Source organism: Clupea harengus, chromosome 6 (assembly GCF_900700415.2).
Source record: "Clupea harengus chromosome 6, Ch_v2.0.2, whole genome shotgun sequence".
Lineage (NCBI taxonomy): Eukaryota > Metazoa > Chordata > Actinopteri > Clupeiformes > Clupeidae > Clupea > Clupea harengus.
The window spans coordinates 25,266,563-25,290,894 of NC_045157.1; the positions used below are offsets into that span (position 1 = coordinate 25,266,563).

Sequence of the window (24,332 nt, forward strand, 5' to 3'; positions counted from 1 at the left end):
CGATAGCATGATTTGCACAGGCACATGCATGACGTTTTCAGAGACAGCTAGTCAGTTATGAAAAGTTGGTAAACCTCATTCTCGACATCTCACGTTCCATAGCTTTAAAACTAATACAGAGTTTGCCAGATTGATGGGGAAATGATGCATCCGTATGTGTTGTGAACTGAACAGGAAATACGGTCACAGGTAGACTAGCACTGGCCACTGGGGCAGAATTGTAATATTCCTCTTAGAATGACCAGAATACTTAGGCTGGTAGGTTATCATAACACAAGTGTCTGGTTGACTCAGGACAAGTCTTGCAACACATTTTGAATACATTTTCTACATTCTGTTAAATCCAACTGAAAGAGTCGTCAGGGTAATACTTGCATTGCTATCCTACACTTCCTAAACTTTTACAACAAACACCTAAACAGATACAATAGGTGTGTAAAAGCACACATCTTTTAAATACATTTGTCCTAAGTACATTTTCGATTGTTACGCATGTCCAATAGGGCTGGGCGGTATGACGGTATATACCGTGCAACGGTAGAAATGTGTCTACCGGGAGAGATTTGGCCATACCGTTTCAACCGCGGTATACTCTTATTTTGAAATCCAATCGATTTATTTTTAGATAATGACCTCCGAACTATACTTCATCCCTCTTATTATACAGTAACTCGCCAAAACAATAGACATTCCTCCGAAAATACATCTTTAACGATTTTGTAGCCGTTTTGTGATTTCTGCTGAGAAATAAAATAGAACTCTAAAGTTTCAGGTGATGCGTAGCAACCCATTACTTACCGTTACGTTAAATGACCGGACTACTTGCGGAATGATATGAAAGATGGTCAACGGTCATTACATTTTCGCAGCAGTGAAAATAAAGAAATTACAGACCTGCGAACGTTGGGGTGGCCCATTCAAATCAACGGAACTTTTTTGAACATTCTGAAGAGCCGTATAATACGATACCCAGTACAATTTTTAAGCACATAACCTGCAAGGACTGTCATGCCTACTTGTTGAGTAATCCTCGACTGTTGGGCAAGATTCAATAAACTGAAAAATATGGACTGAAAAGTGTCTAGTGTAGGCATTTATTTTTCAGTATTTCAAAGTGAATGAGCTGTGAGAGCACAAGAACAGTGAGCGTCTAGCAGCGATTATCATATACATGTATGTATGTCAACGGCGATTACGGCCAAACCAACGAGATTCTAAGTAATATGGAGACAAAACTTTTTTGGGTACTCCACGTAGATCATAAACCCTTGAATATAAAAACGACTCAGTGAAATCGGTTGAGAAATATAAACGCTATCTATAGTGCTTTTTATCCAGAAAAACTGCAGCTCCATCATTTACTTGCGTCTGTTTACAGACCAGTCATCACCTCGTCATCACGTTAGCACGTCGCAGCAACGACTGAGGAGGTCAATGGAGCGTCTATGTATATATGTCTATGTGTAATGGCCAACTTCTTAATTTTTTTTATTTTAATATGTGGCCATATGTGTCATTATTGCGTTAACATATGGACACTAGGGATGGGCATAATTAATCGACGATCGATTAATTGATCATTAAGAATTTCCTCGATGAAATTATTTTTCATCGATTAAAACTAATGCATGTTCTGTTGCGTAGCGTGCGTGTAATTTATTTATTTTAGGGCTGTCAAAGTTAACGCGTTATTCTATGAGATTATTGTGGCGGAGATTAATGCAATCAAATATTTGAACGCAGTTAACGCAACTTTGTTTACTTCCGGTGCGCGTTGACCCGTGGCACGAAACCGCCCCTTGTCTGCAGTCAGTTAGATAGAAGAGACCGAGACGGTAGTTGAAGATGGAGAGAGCTGAGGGATTGTTGGGCGGAAAGTTTCTGTTTAAGAGGCAAAATGACAGAACAATCGACAAAACTAAAGTTGTATGTAGCATTTGTCAAGCTGAATGTAGCCATCACAGAAGCAGCTCGTGTTTAAGTTATCACCTTAATGCAAAGCACCCGACAGAAAGCAGTCCCAGGTTAGATGGTCGCCAACCCACACTCCACGACTTCTCTAGGAAATTAACTAGACCAGTCCGTGAAAAGGTTACCAACGCTGTAGCAGTTTAGGTTGCGGGTGACTGTCGGCCCATCAACATAGTTGAAGACGGTGGGCTGACTGAGGTGATTCGAATTGCTTCAGGGGACAATTCTTACGATTTACCGTCGAGGGGCACCATTGTGTCTCGCATACATTCCTTGGCTGATGGCGAGAGAGCACGAACAAAATACAATTAAACAACAGTGTCTAAAATAATGAATGAAGTGATTACTCGTTAATTTATAAGATTTAGTCTTTAGAAGAAAACAAACTTTTAATCACGATGAATCTAGATGAATGAATTTCAAAATGTGAGATTAATTAGTTAGAGAGAAAAAAAAATTAAGGTCAGTTGTGTTTATGACCACCGGCTTCTAGCTGTCGGCTCCGCTGCTTAAGAGTACAGCAGCGCATATTTTCAAGTGTAACCATTGAACGGATCCCGTTTAACTGCCACAAGAGTTGTCCATCTTGTAATAAATATCTCAATGAGGAAACACGCTGTGTTTTTTCTATTTTCACTGCATTTTAATATAGCCTATAAATAGTGAATTTTAATATAAAAATATTAATGATTAATCGAAAATCGATCGTTAATTCTCCCGACGATCGATTAAGACAATTTAATCGAATGCCCATCCCTAATGGACACACATTGAAAAGAAAGTTTTAACACTTGAGTTATCTTCTGAAAGTACATTAAAGAACCACTGAAACATAAGCACTGGACTAAAACTAGATTTTTTTTTTTACATACACTTTGCTTTTATTTTACTATTTAAAGATTCAATGGATACTGGCCACTATTGCTTAGGCCAATAGCCTATTGAGGCAGTATTGTTTCTGCACCTTAGTGTTCTTAAGGGTCAATAAATAAATGTCTGTGGACACATTTCGCCACCGCTGAAGTGTCCTCTTTTTCAAAAACCCAAATCTGGTCACCCTACGTATAATAAACCGTGATATATACCGTAACCGTGATATAAAATTACAAATACCGTGATAGAAGATTTTGGTCATATCGCCCACCCCTAATGTCCAATCAAATTATTAAACCTGATAATACAGAATTAAGAACAAATGAAATAGGGAACATGGAATCTGGCAAAGAATTAAATGGAATTTGGTATTTGGCAAATACAAAAAAACAGATTTCATAGGGCCCTACACATACCAGGGATATAGTTAATCTATATAAAGGAAAAAGTGATACATGAAGCAAGAAACAATCTAGCAAATAGTGGGTCTTGTAATAATAACGAACACTGCCTTGTACCTGAAGGCCTAAGGCAGCTATACATTTAAAATGTGTCTGGCACTTGGGAGACATTCGTGCAGGACAATCCCCAGCAAGAAAGAAGCACTCTTCCATCTGTATAACTGCAGTAATAGGGATCTGCTAGTTACAGTCATTGAACAAACCAAGGCTACTACTTCCTTTCCAGAGGAATGGATGATGGGTGTCTATATACTACATTATATGCACCTTGCCTGTTGTCTGCTACAGACAGACAATACCAGTCTTCACAAGAGGACACTGGCCAAGTCAATGCTGTATCGGTAACTTACTGGCATACAATAGATGTTTCAGTATCTATTGGGTGACAAATCTGATGTGTTTATTACAACAGTTCAAATGATTAGCTACTTGCTTCATCGCATGTCTTGTTTATTCTACAGGGTTAAACTTTCATGTTTAAAATCATTGGACATCCGTTGGTTTTAGCAACAGACTTATCAGAAGATGTAGACCCATTTGTGGGCAATATAAAAATTTAAAAAAGGAAAAGAAAAGAGTGTGAAAATGAAAACATCCCCTCAGAAGAAAGCCAAACAACTACACAAACAACTCAAAGTGTAATATGTTTCAATTCCGCATCCTCAACCCAGAGGCAAAGGTTTAGCGTTATGAGATGTAGATGTGCACTGAACAGTAGTAACTAACCTTTGCAGCCAACACAACTTTAACCTACAGCAAACCCAAATAGCATGGGATAGATGGGGGGGGGCTCATGCCAATTACACAGATTTAAGTGGACAGCGGCTTAAATGTCTGGGATGAGAATGATTGTTTATACTAGGCTACTATTTTTCCCAAAAATTAGGAGCTCATTTACCCAAGCAAAACTGTTGCCTATACTAAAGTGTTTTGAGAAGAGAACACATAGGCCTACACATGGAAATATTCACATTCCATGAATTTTAGCCGAATCGATTTTAAATGCCACTTAGATTTACAGGCCTACATAAGAGAAGAAGCTAAAGTGATTTGCCCAGACAATACAAAGTTTCCTCTGAATTTACGAGAAAACAAGTAGGCCAAGTCAGAGCTGGTCTCATTCAAAAGTGGGGAGCCACGTACAGGTACCATATGTACACCATGCACTTTCAAACATCTCAGCAACTTTCAGTTTCCCAGTCGGAAAACCAGACATCTGATGGCTCGGCATCGGTTTTTGCTAAGAAATTGGAAATCCAATATTTCCAAGTCCATCTGAACACCACATAACACAAGCAGATCACTGAAGACCCTAGGCATTTTAATGCACAGCTACAGGAGGGCTACAGTATTTCTTCTGTTGCGTCGCATCACAACTGATCGCGACTCAGTTCAGACTGCACAACTGGAGTCGCCAACAGGTTTGGACTAAACTTGTATGATAAGTTTGTGAGTGCTCGACTAGTGGCAAGTTTGTGAGTGCTCGACTAGTTGTTTTACATTTCACACTACATGTCTTTCTCTCATGGCAGGACATTTTCCAAAACTGCCTGCAACTAGCACTTTACATTCGGTAACTGAAAAGTTGTGTAGTCTCACAGGCCTAGGAGAGCTCTTGGTCCGAAGATTATTTCTGAATACATGGAATGATTCTCGAATCACTCCAACATCAGTTCAACCATTTCCTTTTCATGGACCATTGCGGGTATATTATGCATGTTTGTTTGTTTTTTTATCTCAAAATATGCCAAACTAAAACTGTGCTTGATTCCAAATACCCATACTTTGTGCTTACTAAGTACGCAACTGCAGCAAACACAAAATAAACTTGTTACCATGCCTGTGTGTGTGTGTGTGTGTGTGTGTGTGTGTGTGTGTGTGTGTGTGTGTGTGTGTTGAACAAACTGATATTTTCAGTTGGAGAACCCACAATTAGTAATTTGAGACTCTGCCCACAAGTGGTTTGCCGTCCAATTCTCTGGAATCAATCAAAACTCCCGCAGGAACTCCCCCGTTCCCCTTAATCTCCTGCTTTTATTACTTTCCAGACACAGCCTGCCCATTCTACCCTGCCCCCATACCTTCCCCTCCCCCTTTTGTGGTGGTCTCCAGGAAAGCCTGTGATTTTTCAACGCAGCAGACTCTCGGTGATAGAGGCCTTTTTTCCTCATACCCCTTGCAAAACAAAGCCTAACCAAAGACCAGCACAACAGAAAGCTTTTTTCCCCCCTCTGTTGACATAAAATACATGCATGAGTTACCTGTGGCGCACCACTCACGTCTCAGATATTCGTCCAGAATAACATTTTAATATTGATTTATTGCACAAAGTAATATCCTCATAATATGTCGTGTAATAAATAGAAATCTATGCATTGTATATTGCGTTTTTTCCTTCCTCTTCGTGTTATTTTGCCCATTGATAATAGCCTGATGCCTCAAAATGATAGCTTGCCAAATTAGCTAACGTTAACATAATATATGAATGTCAGCGAGCTACAGCCATCCATGGGTAGCGTTAGCTACTATTGAGATGTAATGTTAATCACGTATCATCAAGATATAATTTTAAATCATAACCCTAAACACCACAAACTGTTTTGATACCATGGATTAATCATTACATTAGTAGCTTCATATGTTAATAACGTGCAGTTGCCTAACCAATTGCTTGCCAAGCGAACTTAGTTATAACAATCAGGTTTAACGTTACAATATAATATTTTGTTCTATCCAAGCTAGCAATAGCTTTATTACTATTTTGACCACCTTTAACTTTGCCTTTTGGAGTAATCATAAGTTTCTAAAAACGCCACAAGCGCTGTTTAAACCCCGGTGTAACGATGTTCAGGTAATAACCTAGCTAGCTAGCGATGGCCAACTTCCAGCTAACTTATCTGTAATCCACGGAGTCGTATAACTAGTAAGTTATTTGACTGATTGTTTCTTCGGTTGGCCAACTAGCCATCTACCTACACAAATGACTTCCTCCAATTGGATCAAATAAAGCATGCTAGAGTTTTAAACACCCCCAACCAGCTCAACAAAACAACCCAACGTTACACTAGCCAATGCTATCCAGAAGCAGACAAGTGGCTAAGTAGCTCACGCTAGCAGTCCACTTGTATCTTGCGAGACTGCAGCAGTTTGGGGGTTAACGTTAGCTGCATTCCAGAGCTTGCTTTTGTCGACATCCCAACATAATGCCAAGAAAACAAAGCCTGCCTGCAATTCGTTGTCATTCTCAGTACTGGATTAGAACAAGTAACGTTATAACAGTAAGACATGAATTCATTTTCGTATGTACGTTACCTTTGTCGAGATGTACAGCCATGGTAAGCGGGTGTAGAAAGGTGAGACAGATGAGAGAGAGCAGCAATTCTGCTCCCCGCTCGGCCATCACTTTTTAAAAAAATAATCTTCGCAGAAAATCCCTCGAAGAAAATCCGTTTTATCGCCGAAGTCCCTAACACACGCCTTTCCCTAGATAACAAGCCGAATTAAATTTTCGAGTATAACCTTTGCAATACGTGAAGACATTCGGGACCAGTTTTTTTCCTGAACAGACCAAACGAAACATCAAGTTAGGTAACGTTGGTTGGCTCGCCCGGTGTCCGTGTAGGTAATCAAGCACTCACGCGAAAGACTGATTTGATCCTTTTAAATTGTTCAGCGGTTTGAGAAAGACGAAATTCAATCCATAGCGACAGGGTCAACAACATTGCCAGAAGACTACTATGGACGTTCCATTTAAGTATAACCAATAGATTTATGAAAAAATAAAGCCAATAGTTGCATTCCAAGAACAGGGGCAGTGGAAAAAATCGTATGCTAGTCTGAAAGGCGAGACACTTCTCTGCTGTTCAACGCAGCCTGCTTGCCACGAGCAACAGCAGCGTAGAGGAGCAGGAATTCTATCTGGAAAATGGGAAAACAAGGGCTGGAATACAAGGGGCCTCTGCATTGCTGACGCAAGAATTGGCAAGTAGTAAGGCACGGAGTGGCTATCTGGAAGAATCCTAGTTACGGTCGCATTGCTTGCAAGCAATTGTTCAAATTAAATCAACATTGAAAATTGGATGAATCGCAAATTCTGAAACTTCCAATTCATGCACTGTAAATACTGGAATGAAAACAACCCAATTCGAGTACTTTGACCCTAGTCTCACTGGGTCAGCCATGACTGCAACACTCTGTGACCAGAGAACAAGGACTACACTTACAACCATAGCGATACAACTTGTCATAGTATTATTGACTATCATTAAAAATAAACAAGGGAAATGTTGGCTTTCCAGCTCAAAACCACCCATCACTTGACAAACCACAAATTATTTTTGTTAGGCCCAGCATCCTCAAACTGCATCTTTAACATCAGATTGGTTTACAAATGGAAGTTCTCCTTTCCGATTCAAAATGAATGTATGTACAAAATATACCTGAAATACGTCGGTGCGCATTTGTCAAAAATGTGCCAATAATTTAGAAGAATAGTGGTTATCAGTAAGCTTAAATACTGGTATATTTGGCAAGTCATGGTGTAAATGTTTACTCTTTACAGCGTTTCTTTACCGAAGCACAAGACTATGTAGTGAAGTCGGAGGTCGCTAGCGGGAACAACAGGTGTGTTTATCCTTAGCATGACCATAAATCAACGTGAATTCATGGATGCAAAAACTAGTTATTTTTTTTTTTTAAAACATCCATTAAAAACTGTGGGTAAAACCACCTGCATAGATATAGATAGCAAAAGGCCAACGGACCACTGTTGGCCCAGCAGTGACAGAGCGGAGGGCCCGATAGTGTTCGCCAAACAGTGGTCCACTAGATCTTCGTTTTCGGGTGGTCTGCCGCTCAATGCTGAGAAAAATACCACATCGCTGTAAAGTAAACATTAGGGCACAGTGGAATGTAGGCTACGTGACAGTTAATCACTATTTATTTGTGGATTACAGGCTGGAATCAGCAATAAGAAGAGGTAATGTGCCGAATAGAGCACAGTGAAAGAGCCCATATGCCAGTTAAACTGGATCACCTGTATTCATGTGTGGATAAAACTTGACGAGTTTCAGCAAAACTAGCCTGTTACCTAACCGTAGGTTAACATAACTTGTTATGGTAACAAAAGATGGTCTAAACGGCATGATGGTTTTTTCATCAGATAAAAAACGTTACGTTTTGGCAAATCCTACATGCAGTTTTAACACTCAGGCCTCCATCAGGCAAGACTGTAACGTTGGGAATCCTTATGCTCCTGCACTGAAGGGTCAATAGAAACAGAGACAACAAAACTGAGCGGGACAGTGAAGTCTCAGAGAAAGGTTTGTGGAATACATAACATGCTAGCCTACAAAATGTTAATGTATCTTACAGCTCCATGTATCCGTAAAACATAACGTGCTTTTATTTATTAAACAATCAATGTAGAGTAGACCCAATTATAGATTATACAAAGCAGGAGGAACTGTGAAAAGTTATGAGGCGCCCTTCGGGAATGGAGGAGCTGTGGCGCCGAGCGTGCAAGTGCAACTGTGCAGTGGTGGAGGCGCTACTGCGCAACTGCGTAGAGTCAGGCTATAGGTAGCAGTTCACAACAGCCCTTTTAAAGGCTATTCCTATCTCATCGCTTCAGTTTCAAAACAAAACTTTAGCCTTACAACAATACTGCTTTTGCGGCTACATTTTAAACCGCCTTTAAAAGGCTTTTTAGTCTCTTGTTTATGTGTAGTAATATTACTCTACTGCAATAGCCTATTTTCTAATCTTTCATCTTCCCAGCTTTTCTATAATAAACAAAGTTATTTAAGCTGTGGTTTCTGAGCTAATCATAATTGCTGTTCCCATGTTCTTGTTTGTGGTCTGAAATTACCATCCCTAAGACTGCCTGTTAGTTCACTAAATGAACAATGGCAAAAAAAACTGCTGTAAAGTTGTAATTTTGAAATGCTCTACAATGATTTCTGTATGTATTGTTTAGAAATAACCATCCAACTGTGTGTTTCTGCTGATAAGATAGTAATGGTTTACTGAGCATGGCTCAATATCGCACATGGATGGTGTTTGTGGTACTTTGGGGTTTGCTGTAAGATTTATATTGTTTAGTATTTGTGTATGTTTTGCTGTTGAGTACTTCATGTCCCTTACGTTCTATTTTATACCACAGTCTATGAAATTCTAAATTTAGTTCCACTTTCATACATGGATATGTGAAAATTAGAATCTAAGTTGAAATACCTTCATTAGCTCCTACATTAATTTGTACAGTAGCATTTTAATTGGTATGAGGTGGAGGTGGGAGCTGGGCAGAAGTTCTTGCGCAAACGTTTCTGAAATTCTGGAATTCTGGAAAATGAGGTGATGATACAATTTTATTTAAGATGAGGCTGCATACCTGCATACAACTACCAATCGAGCCCAAAACATCCATGATGTCTCCTCGTCAATCGAGCCCAAAACATCCATGATATCTCCTCGTCAAACTACAAATCGAGCCCAAAACATCCATGATATCTCCTCGTCAAAAGCACGCAGTGGAAACAGTATGAACTATCACTGCCGTGTAGACTGGCCACTGTCACCATTCAAATCCATTCATAATCTTCATAAAATAAAGTTCTTGAAATATCTGTTATTTGCCATTAATGTGGTGAACATTACACTGGCAAGGCTTGTTTTCGCTGGAAAGCGAAAGGTACAGAGTCTAAAGACCTACAGTGTGTACAAAAACCTGGAGGTCTTTTAGTTTCTCACACACCTGTTTAACATTAATTCAGAGACAATCCCAACCTCATCAGAAGAGTTTGAACTTGTCCAGGTAGGACTTGGAAAAAGACATTTCACCTTGTCCAAGGATATGAGCCATGAAGAGGGATGACACCTATGACACCTAAGTGTTTCTATTTGAAACACGCCACTTTATTCTAGTGTTGAGTTTTTCTTCAAGCATTTAGACATCACTTAGTCCCTCTTAGTTATTTGGACTACTACAGAATGAGTATTCAAAGATGCAGGGGCTGACAGCAGGATGGCTACTCCACAAGGTTACAGGTGGAGAAAACTAGTCATAAAACATCCATTGTAATAGATTGCCATTCAAATGACTTGCCCAAACAGTATTGCATTTACAGGTGGTCAGGGTAGAAGGAGACTGATTCTGAATCCTCCTGATTCTGATGGATACAACGGAACCCTAATTCACAGTTTTACAAGGTATGGGAAAACTGTACATTGTGCCTTTGCAACATGAGTTTGACCTAACTCTGTTACATCCAGATGCCAGTGAATTCCAAAGTATGCCAATAGCACAATGCAAAACGTGCAGAAAGAGTTTTTCTTTGCAGATTTTGACCCTTCATGTTCAGGAGTGCATAGGGTTTCAGTCAGCAGAGGATATTGACGTTAATGTGGTTATGTAATATATGTGCTTATGCATTGTGCAAGTGTGATTTATTTAAAATTTTGAGAATATTTGTGGATCATTTGTAATATCTTAGACATGTCAAAGTGAGGTTTCTGTGACAGGCTCCTTCGTCCTACAAGGACCTTCATTCCGCAGAGCTTTTGAATTCAACATTAACAGTTTACATCCATTAATTATGAGGGGATTTTTGGCATGGTGTGTTGATGATGTATTGGACGCCATTGGTGAAGGGTTTCAAACATCCAAATCTCAAGAACAAACATTTTGGACAGTGACCTTCGGTGAGGCAGGAGTGGTAACAGTTGCTCTCAACGACTAAAAACCCATACACACCTCTGTTCCAATGAGACAATGTTGTCATGATGAACTCTATGGCCAATAAAGACATTTGGGACAGAAATATGGCTTTCACAGAGACCTCATTTTATTCACACACAAACATGAACAATGTTAGGCGAAAATTCACTCTCAAGTTATCTCAGGACTCCGGAGTTGTAGATCAGTATATATAATAAAAATTGCAATCGGGCTCACTCACAGCACAAGGATGAAAGTGAAGCAATTTCACTTACATCGCACAGGGTTTATATACTTAAGATGTATTTACTCCTGACGCCATACATGTTTAACATCTCAGTCATAATAGCCACTCTTGACTAAGATCTATAACTGAGCTTCCTGTCTTCCAAGGATGTCAGTTCTACACAAGGTCTAAAAAGGCACAGTTCGACCCTCCCTATCACCACTGAAATCACCCAAACATAGACAAGAGGTTCCTTCACTTACGCATATAGATCTTATACATATGCAGACTTAGTGGCGCCAGTACCTAATAATCAAAGTTACACAGAAAAGCCATGTCCCTGCTTACATAAGCACATGATTCATACAAAGTAATTATTAATACAACGCACTTGATTAATATATTCTTAAGTCATTAACAGTGTTTGGAAATTATCTCCATCAAACAAACCATCAGGAATGCTGTGACGTCATCACATTCAAGTCTTAGTGGTAACACAACCTTCATGACAAGATTTTGAGATTTTTTGTATTGACTACTGGTGTTTTTGCAGGTAATAAATTAGTATTGCTTCATTTTGTATACTTAAAACCATAGCACTTCCTGACAAGGAAATCACATTCGTTTGTAAGCATTAGTTAAGAGTAGAGTAGCGAATGAACTGAACTCTTCCTCAGTGAGAAGAAAAAATTAGTGGCTGTGAAATTTTCCCTGATGAATTAGTTCCTCTACATGTTCAATTCTGCACCGGTTCCTTCACACATGCACGTCTGCATTGAGGAGGAGGTAGAGAGTTCCTTCACACATGCACATCTGAATTGAGGAGGAGGTAGAGAGTTCCTTCACACATGCACATCTGAATTGAGGAGGAGGTAGAGAGTTCCTTCACACATGCACATCTGAATTGAGGAGGAGGTACAGAGGGCTAGTTCCATGATCCTTCCCCTTTGGGAGATATCACTGTTTTTTGCTTGCAGCTGCAACCTGTGGTCATCCAGGCACAGGAATCCAATCTTAACACATAAATACCTTTTTTTCTAAGAAGGCACACTCAAATGATACTGAAATACTGCATACATTGAATTACAAGGACAAAAGCCAGAACAATATGCCTAGCCCTCCATCGAAAATCAATAGTTTAACCACTCATTTGACTATTATGTAATTTTAAAGTGTAAGTGCACCCTAAAATGTGTTTTTTAACTGTAAACTAAATGATCTTATTGAACTGTGATTAAACACATCAATGTTGGTGTTCCTATTGACAAAACACCAACTTTGTAAAAAAAAAAAAAAGAAGAAGAAAAAAATATATTTTTGTGCACAACACGCCATCTGCTGTTTAAAATGGTCCTGAACCTTGCAAGACCGATGCTGAAGTAGAGTGAACCTTTGGTACATCTATGTCATGATATTTATAGACTCTCAGTCTAGTAAACTCTCAGCCCCTTACCCGCTTCTTAGCACTGCAAAATTGTACAGTGGGTGGAGTTCAGAGCTGGGGGTGAACTTACACTTTAAGGGTGTAAAGCATTCATGTATAACTTGAACGCCCAGCAATTCTGTCCAAGTCTCTTTGACCCTGAGGAGTCAGCCTGCGGCCTCTGTAGGAGAAGAGAATTCAAGTACCGCTTAACACATACAAACCTCAGAAAATTGAAAACAACCCATCTCCTTTACACTTAATCCAAGTTGCTGAAGATACATTGGAGCCTTGGTCACTGTTAAATAAACCTGACTGACTTGGTGCTGATGTACTTTGCCTGGTTCTAGCCCGCCCCTTACCCGTTGGGGTCCTTCTCCACTATCTTAAGGCCCTCGAGTGCTTGCAGGACTTGAGGACTCGTGCCACGTTCATTGAGCCCACACTGAAATGGGACGGGCACACACCGTTCCTGTGCCGACCTCCATAGATTTTTGATCATGGCAGGGGCATTGGCGATTAGCTCACACGTTGCCCAGGCCATGACGGGTATTGTGTTTTGAGGCAAGCTTACAGGGTTCATCAGGGTTCATGATTTGGTGAATCTAGTGATTTGGCTGGTGAATCCTCAAGCAAGGTCAGATGAATTGAGCTGCTATAATACCTACTACGGAAAAGACTGCAGGCTCAGACCATTAGTTGTGTTACAAACTGCCGTTATCCCTCTAATAAAGGTTCTCTCTCTTACCTGCTCTGGTGTAGAACCAGTATTCATCACTAGGTGCCAACTCTTTGTGTTTGGCCTGCTTCACTGTGTCTACCCATTCTGGCACTTAACGGCGTTTCTTCGACAGTGACTCAATGTTGATAGTACGATTAAGATTTTAAATATGTGTCAATGAGTCTATACATCAATTCAACATAACCATTAACCCCTGAATTAACACATGATGGATGACGCAAAGTTCCTCACATCGAGGGAGCACACAGCTTTGCAACACAAGTAGTCTACGCCTTACTTTTTGAGGAAAGCAGAAAGTGCCCGCTCAAAGTCCTGCTGGTTGGCGTCGTTCACTGCAACCCCCCGCACCTGCAGGAAATATGTCCATTTGTATTCGCAGAGGAATGGCGGATTAATTTACCTGGGTGGGTAGAATCAGCACTTAGCCGAGCGGTCACTTACAGTGAATATAACGACAGATTTCTGGTGCCACTTAAACACTATACTACTTAGCTGAAGAACGGTGTGATTCTTGACGGGATGTAACGTTAGCCTTTCAGTGGACTTCCCCCTTAGATATGCAAAATACAGCAAAGGCTAGCATAGCAAAATATCACCGTTTACAGGATATTTACTGCTATATTTGTCAGGAGAGCGATGAAGCAGTTATTTTAAGTGGTCTACATATATATATTTTTTTAAAGCATCTTCAGTATAAAACAACGACAATAACAACAATAAGTTACATATGCAGCATTATATTGCATTTCGTTGACCGTGCCTTAAAAACTCTCTATAAGCAAATTCCCCAGGGGATTAATAACTTTAAATAAGTATAAAATCTAAATCATGTTTACCTTACTCAGCCTCCCGCAGTGCCAGTGATGCTGAAATATGCTGAAGAGGCGAGTTGGCGAGACTACTACAGCAGGCGACTGCAGTAACTCGACTGACCCCGAATAACCTAAGTGTACAACTTGCTCTTATCCTTAATTTAGTCGCATAATGAAAGCTTGGAACGCTAATAACTTTGAGTCTGCTGCAACCAGCGTACACGAGGTGGCCCAGAGCAGTTAAATAAAAGGCACATCAAATTTATAATAAAATCCATGCATACGCCCGATACTGATTAATTTATAGCCTAGTTATAACCTCATAAATCCTTGTAGTAAGATCCTACTTTTTTATGCAAATATGTTATTTGATGTGAATCAAGTAAAATTGAGGAAGCAGCTATAAGAAATGAGCGAAATGTCAGACACTGCTTTAAAGTTCTATCCCATTTTAATTCATATAAAATGACTTACAGTACTGCTATCGAAGGTTTCCAGTAACTGATCACAAAAAAATACAGGACAATCTAGGGAGAGGAAAGGGACTCATCTGAGACCACGAGAAAAGACACTGATAATCTAATAAACTGATAGTCAGACTATAGACAATTATCACAAAGCAGTCATAGCAAAACATACAGTCAGTCTCATCAGTAATGGTGCTTTCTAGATATTACATGTCTGAGCTTGGCGTGGTTCTTCCTCCACCAGCAAACTAATTTGATCCTCTTAGAGTGCAACACACGCCACACCTGAGGCAGTTTCATAACTCTGCTCTGCCTTCCAAATCACCAGGGAAACAGAATGAGTGTATGGTGTAAGGCTTCTAGAACGGATTGATTTCTGTTGCCCCTATTCTGACCTCTGATGTCACAAGGACTTGTGTCTTGAGCCAAGAGGAATAGTCTCCATAAACCAGAGAGAGAAGTTTGAGCCAGTGAAATAAATAAGGACAGTGGAAAAGGATGTGAACAGTATAATACAGTATAATTACACCCCACCCTTCCGTGCTCCTGACACAATGTCTTAATTGGCTTGAATTGTACGAATACGTTCACACGGATATGGCTGTTTGGCCAACTTTTGCCATCCTGTCTTACACCAGACCATCATCATTTAAACCTTTCTGACCTTTCTGTAGTACCTCTGCTTACCCTGATTGTTTTGGACCTTTGTTCAGAGGGAACTGTTAAAGGCCTATTCAAGAATAGCGTTTCTGTCAGTTAAATGCAGAATGGCTCGAATTGAAAAACCCCAAAGACATTTCATTAAAAAAGATTGTTTACAGTCTTTCACCTTGTAAAAAGATATAAAAGTTGTACTTTCACTTTAGATGTTCACAAATTTCCACTAACTTGCATGTCTGCTATCTCAACTTGCATGTCAGAGGTTCAAAAATACATTAAAACAAACAAAACGTCTTTGACAAACATGAGGTCAGGGCACCCTATAATTTACCATATCAAGGTAAAACTGGCTCATACCAAGACACCACAACACCTGTAGAACAGAGCAAGAGGATTTTCTTCTACACACCCCAACCCTAACTCTAACCCTATTACCTCTATAGCCATGGGTCACATAACATTAGTAGATTTAATTAAAAGCTTGAACAACATACTGCCATGTGCAGTGGATTAGTTAACATGAACTTTCCTTCTGGGATGAGGTGAAGGTTCTCGAGACACCTGCAGCTTTCCCACAGTAAAGATCAAATTTGAGGTAGTTGTGGGCAGTGTAAGAAATTACAGTATATCCTGTGAGTGAACATGAGATTCACTGGATTTGCTCAGACACCTGAGGTCAGGAAGCAAACTGAGGTGTGAGTGACTGTAATTCATCATAGTATGGGAATGGGGTAGGCCATTGAGAACCATCTCAGTCAGAGAAACCTGATTATCATACAGAACAGCAAAAGGTTGCCAGACCTGTTTGCATTTGAAGCCTAGCTCATTTACTTTAAAAGCCTAGGTGTCTTAAACAGTATATATGGCTAGAGTTGGAATAAAGACAGATTGCTGCATCAACCACAAAAGAAACTTTGTTTTTCTTACAAAGACAGATTGCTGCATCAAACACAAAGAAACTTCCTTTTTCTTAAAGTTGGCAAGCCCATCCTGAAATTTCAATGGCTGTGGATCAGCTCTGTGCAATTTTGTCAACGGTTGTAAAGTAACTGAATCAGCCCGAAGTAGTGAGGTGACAGAATTGTGTTGAAATAAGTTTCTAAAGGAGCTGAAACAAAGAGGCCCAGGCCGGGAAACGTTTCTAAAGTAACTGAAACAAGTTGTTGATAACCCGAAGTAGTGTGGTTTGAGCCTGAAGCATTGTGGCCCAGGAAAGTACGTTTTGTGATTGTGCCCGACGGACAGTTGCAGCATTTTTCATAAGCCAATGTATAGGACATATAGGTGAGTGTGACATTGTGTTTAATACGAACGAAGACGTGTGGTCAGCGCGACTAATTGTGGCATAGTATTAAAATAGGTTGGCTGGATAACAGAGAGTTTGTTGGAGGTGGTGTGAGCAGCCCCGTCACAGGGAGTGGGAGAGGCGAGCCCATTACTGAGTGGAAGCCAGAGAACATGAGTGTAGACTCAGATGTTAATGATGTTACTAGCAGATTGAGACTGTTAACAGCTAGGTATGCTGGTAGACATGTGGTGCATTCTTCTTGATATCAACATCTTAAACCAAGATATAGGTAGAGAAGTAGATCAAATAAAACATGGGAAATATGGTAATTGGGCAAAGGAATGCTGGTCTCAGGGCCGAGGCAGACATGCTCCTCATTCTAACCATAACATAGGGAATGACCAGGAGAGTGGTGATGAAGGCATGTTCTGTACGTTTTTGAAATTGAACAATTCTCAGAAACAGGCCCTTATGTCTGCGGTTCCGGGAAACCAGATCTGCCATCCTTACAGTATTTTACAACAGCTGAGAGTCAGCGGCTTGACAAAGGTGATTTGTGTGTGACTTTTGACAAAGATGGTCTAGGTTTGGTGCCAGATGGAAAATCCCCAGTTGAGAGTGGGCTGTGTCATATTGAGTGGGCAGTGCCAGATGACTGTGATGGGATAATAGAGAAGGCACAGGAAACTGAGGAGCCATTTGGGTCAGAGGTTAGAACACACACAGAACCAGAGTCAATGGAGACTACAAGCGATGCTTTGCCAAGAACAGCATACTATTTCACATTTATATTTAGTTGTGTTTTGGATGTCAGATGCCCTTATGTTTTTCTCAATGATCTCAGACTGTCTCGTTGGCTGTGGTGGTTCTCAAATGCTTCTCCCAAACCTGAGACATTTTTTATATTATAGTATCAAATTACAGAATAACCCCATGATAACTCCCAAGTTACCTATTAAGACTGGGAGATGACCAGTGTGCACGATGGTGAGAGTCCAATGACGGGTAAGACTCCCTCATGGCCACAGAGGGACCAACCTAAAGCAGGACATCACCGCCACTGGGCACCTCTATGAAAGGTGTGACTGAGAAAGAAAGTTGATTTGATGCTATGTATGGTTCATAGCATGAAAGAGGGGACTGTAAGAAATTACAGTATATCCTGTGAGTGAACATGAGATTCATGATCAAGCAGCAATGCTGCAACCACAAAGACAGATTGCTGCATCAACCACAAAAGAAACTTCGTTTTTCTTACAAACACAGATTGCTTCATCAAACACAAATAAACGTCCTTTTTCTGACAGCAGGTAGGAGTTATAAAAAGGATAGAAGATGTCCGTGTCTCACAGCAATCAGCTTGCAGACCGGCGTGGACATGAAGACCCTGATTTTGTTGGCATTGCTCGGAGTGGCGTGTGAGTAAACTGCAGTGAAACAGCACATAAGGGGTTATATGAACGTTTTCATAGTTTGAGCTAGGTACTGTTAGGTAGGAGGTGTTGGTGGTACAATGGTTAGCATTGCTGCCTACCAAACAGTTGACCCTGGTTCACTGCCTGTTCAGAGGAAGATGGCTTTGTAAGTAGATTCTACTCAATATCTAAATACATGCCCTTTGCCTTTAGGAGGTTTCCCTCTTCACCACAGTCATCTGTGTGACCTAGGGGGTTCAATCAAGTGCTTTCAGACCATGTTCATTGTTAATGGTACTATGCAAATAAGTAACATTTAATTGATTTAATTTGAATGAACTTACACACTTAATAGCCGACACTGGGAGAGATCTAGCCTGGATCAATCAGGTACAAATGTATTTATTACACAATCAGCTGTAATCTGGGTTGTAATTGCACACTAGCATTTGGGTTTATCTCCACTTTTGGTGTGAGGTTCTTTTTCTCTTGATACCTTCTTGCATCTTTACTTGTGTGTTCCAGTAAAACGCATCTATCTTTAATACATATGTTGTTGTTGTTGTGTTTGGGCCGCTGTAGGGGCCGATGTGAAAGTGGTGGGAGGTCATGAGTGCCCCAGGCACTCCGCACCCTACCAGGCCTCCCTGAATGCAGGTGGCTACCACTTCTGCGGTGGCTCCCTCATCTCCAGCCAGTGGGTTGTGTCTGCTGCCCACTGCTACAAGCGGTGAGTCCTAACCTCCTCTCTGAAAATAGAATCCACCTAACAAGGGTGTCTAAAACCACCAAGCGCAAATCAATAGCATGGTGTCCAAATTCACCGAGCAGAAATCTAAATCATGGTGTCTGAATTCACCAAGCAGAAATCTAAATCATGGTGTCCGAATTCACCAAGCAGAAATCTAAAGCATGGTGTCTGAATTCACCAAGCAGAAATCTAAATCATGGTGTCCGAATTCACCAAGCAGAAATCTAAAGCATGGTGTCCGAATTCACCAAGCAGAAATCTAAAGCATGGTGTCCGAATTCACCAAGCAGAAATCTAAATCATGGTGTCTGAATTCACCAAGCACAAATCTAAAGCATGGTGTCTGAATTCTCCAAGCAGAAATCTAAAACAAGGCGTTTGAATTCACCAAACAGATATTTAAAAATGTGCTGTCTGAATCCACCACAAAATGTACAAGAGGAAACATACACCTGCTTATAGTTCTGGAACAGATCTGGTGCTGATCAGACACACCGATCCAGCAGACTGTCTGAAGCCTTTCCTCCATCTGCTGCTATCTGTGTAGGTGCGTGCATTTCACTGGATGACTGTTCAAACCAAATAACAGGAAAGCACTGATAACAGTTGCATTAAAACTGGGGTAAGAAATGAGGATCTCCCAGGCGACCTGTGGTCTCTCTACAATTAGCATTAGCACAGGGTCAAAACTGCAGTACATTGTATATTCTCCCACGCACAACAGTCATTGTACCGTATATAATATTTTTCCAAGTAAACAGCTCTGTAGCTGACACTGAATGGTCAGCTGAAAAGATATGGCCGTAGGTGATTCTGATTTTCACGGTGTTCCAGATAATAATTACGTGTATACATCAGTATGAGACGTGGAGTCATGTTTTTTAGTTAAGACCAGCGGGTAGTTCCAAGCTCCATAATTAACTCTGTTAGAGTTGTCAGTTGCTACAGTGGTTAGTTTGACTGAAACCCCGGCTAGCATTAGCATGTGCAAACTCTGTCTCGGTAAGAAAACAGTTGTTACAGTTGTCATTCTGATTGAAAGCCTGCATTAGCATTAGCTCCTGCTAACTCTTAACTCATAACTAACTAAGCCACGCTCTTCACTCCCCTCTGAAGTGGCATCCAGGTGCGCCTCGGTGAGCACAGCCTCTCCTCCAAGGAGGGCACCGAACAGTTCATCAACTCTGCCAAGATCATCAAGCACCCCAATTTCATCAGAGACCACCCAGACAACGACATCATGCTCATCAAGCTGAGCCGCCCGGCTGAACTTAACAGCTATGTCCAGACTGTGGCCCTGCCCAGCAGATGCCCCGTTCCCGATGAGACCTGCATGGTGTCCGGATGGGGCAACACCATCACCCGGGGAAGTAGGTACCTGTCTTGGAGAATGTGAGGACGTGTGTATGCATGAGGGTTTCTGTAACAGACTGTCATAGGAGGCTTCTCTGTTCATGTGTCTTAGAAAGTGTACCTCCTTTCAGATTAACTAAGTAGTAAGTAGTATGTAGAGTTACTCCTCTGTCATTATCTTTGTATACTTATGTGTTTTTATGCAGGACTTTTTCAGCATAAGGGCTCATTCTGAATGACTCCTACATGCCAAACTTGAATTCTGTGACATAGCCTACAAACATGAGTGTTTTCTGTCTATCAGCGATCTATCCTGACCGCCTGCAGTGCCTTACACAACCCATCATCGATGATCGCATCTGCAAGAATGCCTATCCCCAGTGGATGACTGAGAACATGGTCTGCTCTGGCTTCATGCGTGGAGGAGCCAGCAGCTGCCAGGTCAGAGCCATGTCATCACCAATGCCCCCTGGGATTATGACATCATAATCATAGATAACCCCAAGCATGACATTATAACTGCCCTGTAATCATGATGTCAAAATAATAGATCACCACTGAAAGCATATCATTATCACAGATCTCCCATGGAATCATGATATCATCGTCATTGATCACCCCTACAAGTATTTCATCATAATCTCAGGTCATCCCTGGAATTATGACATTATAACCACAGATCACCCCTAGAGTCCTCATATCATAATTCCTTAATCACGCACTGTGGAATCATGACATAACTATAATTTCTTACTACTAGAATACTGAATGCCTTGAAACATGAACATTCTCACTTTAAAGCTAGGCTATGATGCGCAACATTATAGTGACCATTTTCTCATGCTTTTTACATATTCAAGACCGTACAAGTACAGAGAAAAGCTGACAGAGTGTGAAAAGCACATTCTATATTGAGAAGAGAACTGAAAGCCTACTGAAGCAGCTGAATGACTTATTTGTGTGTGCGTGTTTCTGTCTATGTTGCTTGTGCGTCTACGTGTTCATTCCATACAGGGTGACTCTGGCGGACCTCTGGTGTGCGGTGGCCAGCTGCAGGGTGTGGTCTCCTGGGGCGACTATGAGTGTGCTATGGTGGGCCACCCCAGTGTCTACGCCCGCGTGTGCCGTTACAACAGCTGGATCGAGGGTGTCATGAACAGCAACTAAAAACCCATACACACCTCTGTTCCAATGAGACAATGCGGTTATGATGAATTCTATGGCCAATAAAGACATTTGGGACTGAAATATGGCTTTCACAGAGACCTCATTTAATGCACACACATACATGAACAAACCATCAGAAATGCTGTGACGTCATCACATTCAAGTCTTACACCTCTCCTAATCACAAATCACACACACCTGGCACGTCCCTTCATATATTCCTCACTCCCTTCACTCCGGTGTCTGGTCTCGTTGCTACATGGACTAAGTTACTGCCCGAGCAAAGCAATAAAAAAAAAAAAATGGCGGACCAAACTCCGTAGATGGTCGTATTTGTACATAAAAATTGTTTGTTTGACTTTTTTTTCCCTAGATTTTTTTTAAGTTACGGAGAAATATACATTGTGCAATGTAAAAACCCCGTTATTGTAACAAAAAATTCATCTGAGGGGATTTGTGAGGTGTCTGAGCCAGCTATCTAATGTCAGATTGCTACCTCCCACAAGGTAAACAGCGATGTATTGACGGATTGTGGGAGGTGCACCGAGAGGGTTTGCAACGACGGAGAGGGCTTTACGTGTCTCCGTAAACTGACGACCATAAATTGGGCTTTAGTCTTCGCGGGCAGTGACTTGTTTCTGTCAGTTCCGTGCCCTCGCGCTAGAGAACCAGAGTTAGACTCTGAGGACGCTATACGCTGGGTTCCTGAGTTTCTGTTATGAGTTTCTGTTATGCTATTTTGGTTCATTGACGCTATACGCTGGGTTCCTGAGTTTCTGTTATGCTATTTTGGTTCATTGTTTAGTCTTGTTTTCGTGTTCCAGAGTGTGACTCTGTGTAGTTTGGTTTAGTCTCGTTTTCTAGTCTAGTCTTGTATTGTCTTGTTTTAGAGTGTTTTTTCATTTGTTTATTAGTCCTCCCTGTTTTGTGTGTCATATTCCCCTGTTCCCGGGCTGAATTAATATTAAAACCCTGTTTGATCCTAAAACCTCCATCTGAGTTCTGACGTCTCATGACACTGATATTTTCCCTGATCAATTAGTTTCTCGATACATTTTGCACCAGTTGCTTCACACATGCACATCTGAATTGAGGAGGAGGTAGAGAGGGCTAGTTCCATCATCCTTCCCCTTTGGGAGATATCACTGTTTTTTGCTTGCAGCTGCAACCTGTGGTCATCCAGGCACAGGAATCCAATCTTAACACATAAATACATTTTTTTCTAAGAAGGCACACTCAAATGATACTGAAATACTGCATACATTGAATTACAAGGACAAAAGCCAGAACAATATGCCTAGCCCTCCATCCTCCAACACGCCATCTGCTGTTTAAAATGGTCCTGAACCTTGCAAGACCGATGCTGAAGTAGAGTCGACCTTTGGTACATCTATTACATGATATTTATAGACTCTCAGTCTAGTAAACTCTCAGCCCCTTACCCGCTTCTTAGCACTGCAAAATTGTACAGTGGGTGGAGTTCAGAGCTGGGGGTGAACTTACACTTAAAGGGTGTAAAGCATTCATGTATAACTTACCTGCCCAGCAATTGTGTCCAAGTCTCTTTGACCCTGAGGAACTGAGAAACCTCCATAGATTTTGATCATGGCACCCACTCCGACACCCCCTTGCAGGGTACAGATGGCATGCTGTGGACGCTACGGATCAGGCAGGGGCATTGGCGATTAGCTCACACGTTGCCCAGGCCATGACAGGTATTGTGTTTTGAGGCAAGCTTACAGGGTTCATCAGGGTTCATGCCTAGGTGAATCTAGTGATTTGGCTGGTGAATCCTCAAGCACGGTCAGATGAATTGAGCTGCTATAATACCTACTACGGAAAAGACTGCAGGCTCAGACCATTAGTTGTGTTACAAACTACCGTTATCCCTCTAATAAAGGTTCTCTCTCTTACCTGCTCTGGTGTAGAACCAGTTTTCATCACTAGGTGCCAACTCCTTGTGTTTGGCCAGCTTCACTGTGTACCCATTCTGGCACTTTCAGTTTTCCCGACCTGAAATAGGTTGGGCAGCATCTTAACGGCGTTTCCTTGACAGTGACTCAATGTTGATAGTACGATTAAGATTTTAAATATGTGTCAATGAGTCTATGCATCAATTCAACATAACCATTAACCCCTGAATTAACACATGATGGATGACGCAAAGCTCCTCACATCGAGGGAGCATACAGCTTTGCAACACAAGTAGTCTACGTCTTACTTTTTGAGGAAAGCAGAAAGTGCCTGCTGGTTGACGTCTTTCACTGTAACACCCAGCATCTGCAGGAAATATGTCCATTTGTATTCGCAGAGGAATGGCGGATTACCACTGTACCATGGACACTATACCATTTAGCTGTAACAGAACGGTGCGATTCTTGATGGGATGTAATGTTAGCCTAGTGCACTACCCCCTTAGATATGCAAAATACACCAAAGGCTAACATAGCAAAATATCACCGTTTACAGGATATTTACTGCTATATTTGTCAGGAGAGTTATATTAAGAACATTTAAAAAAAATGTTGCTCCTTCAGTATTAAAACAACGACAATAACAGCTATAAGTTACATGTGCGGCATTTTCTTGCTAATATCAAACAATTTCCATATACTGAATTCTGAAGTATGCCAATCAGAGTCCGTTGCAACTGTTTTTCTATAATGTACATAGAAAAATGTAACATAACCCCAATAATGTAGAGTAGTGACAGGCTTCTCAATGACCCAAATTAGAAATCCCCAACTAACACTGTCTGCATGGCTAACTAGATAATTTGTACATTTATATTTTGGTTGAACTTCCCATTAAACTCCTCCAAGGTTACTTCAACGGCTGTCAGGTTCTGGAATTTGAAGTACGTACTAGGACTGCAACCATATTCAAAGTTTAGGTCTATCAGGTCTTAAGTCAAATGAATTCGACAAAACCCAGCAATGTTTTCTTCAAGCATTACTGTACTGTGTAAGTGAATTACTGACAGTGTGGTGACATTTATTGCTGGTA

General features: G+C 41.0%; 2 protein-coding genes and 1 pseudogene across 9 annotated transcripts in view; 1 reads left to right on the top strand and 2 right to left on the bottom strand.

The window, feature by feature from the left end:
* The window catches only part of neo1a (neogenin 1a), an 84,203-nt gene extending 76,949 nt beyond the window's left edge, over window positions 1-7,254 (bottom strand). For 5 of the 8 annotated variants that reach the window (XM_012814913.3, XM_031569541.2, XM_031569537.2 and 2 more), the window contains exon 1: window positions 6,618-7,253. In XM_012814913.3, coding sequence (XP_012670367.2) covers window positions 6,618-6,705 — 88 coding nt within the window. In that variant the 5' untranslated portion in view covers window positions 6,706-7,253. Of the gene's footprint in view, window positions 1-6,617 lie in introns of all 8 variants that reach the window. The other 3 variants (XM_031569535.2, XM_031569534.2, XM_031569538.2) reach the window with 1 other exon arrangement.
* Window positions 7,255-11,792: 4,538 nt separating this feature from the next.
* On the bottom strand, window positions 11,793-23,606 carry LOC116220688 (annotated as a pseudogene).
* LOC105889030 (trypsin-like) lies at window positions 17,955-21,407 on the top strand. Its single transcript, XM_012814786.2, has 5 exons — window positions 17,955-18,058; window positions 18,638-18,785; window positions 19,923-20,176; window positions 20,464-20,600; window positions 21,174-21,407. The coding sequence occupies exons 1-5, from the start codon at window positions 18,019-18,021 to the stop codon at window positions 21,324-21,326; spliced, it is 732 nt and encodes a 243-aa protein (XP_012670240.2). The 5' UTR covers window positions 17,955-18,018; the 3' UTR covers window positions 21,327-21,407.
* Window positions 23,607-24,332: the final 726 nt, after the last annotated feature.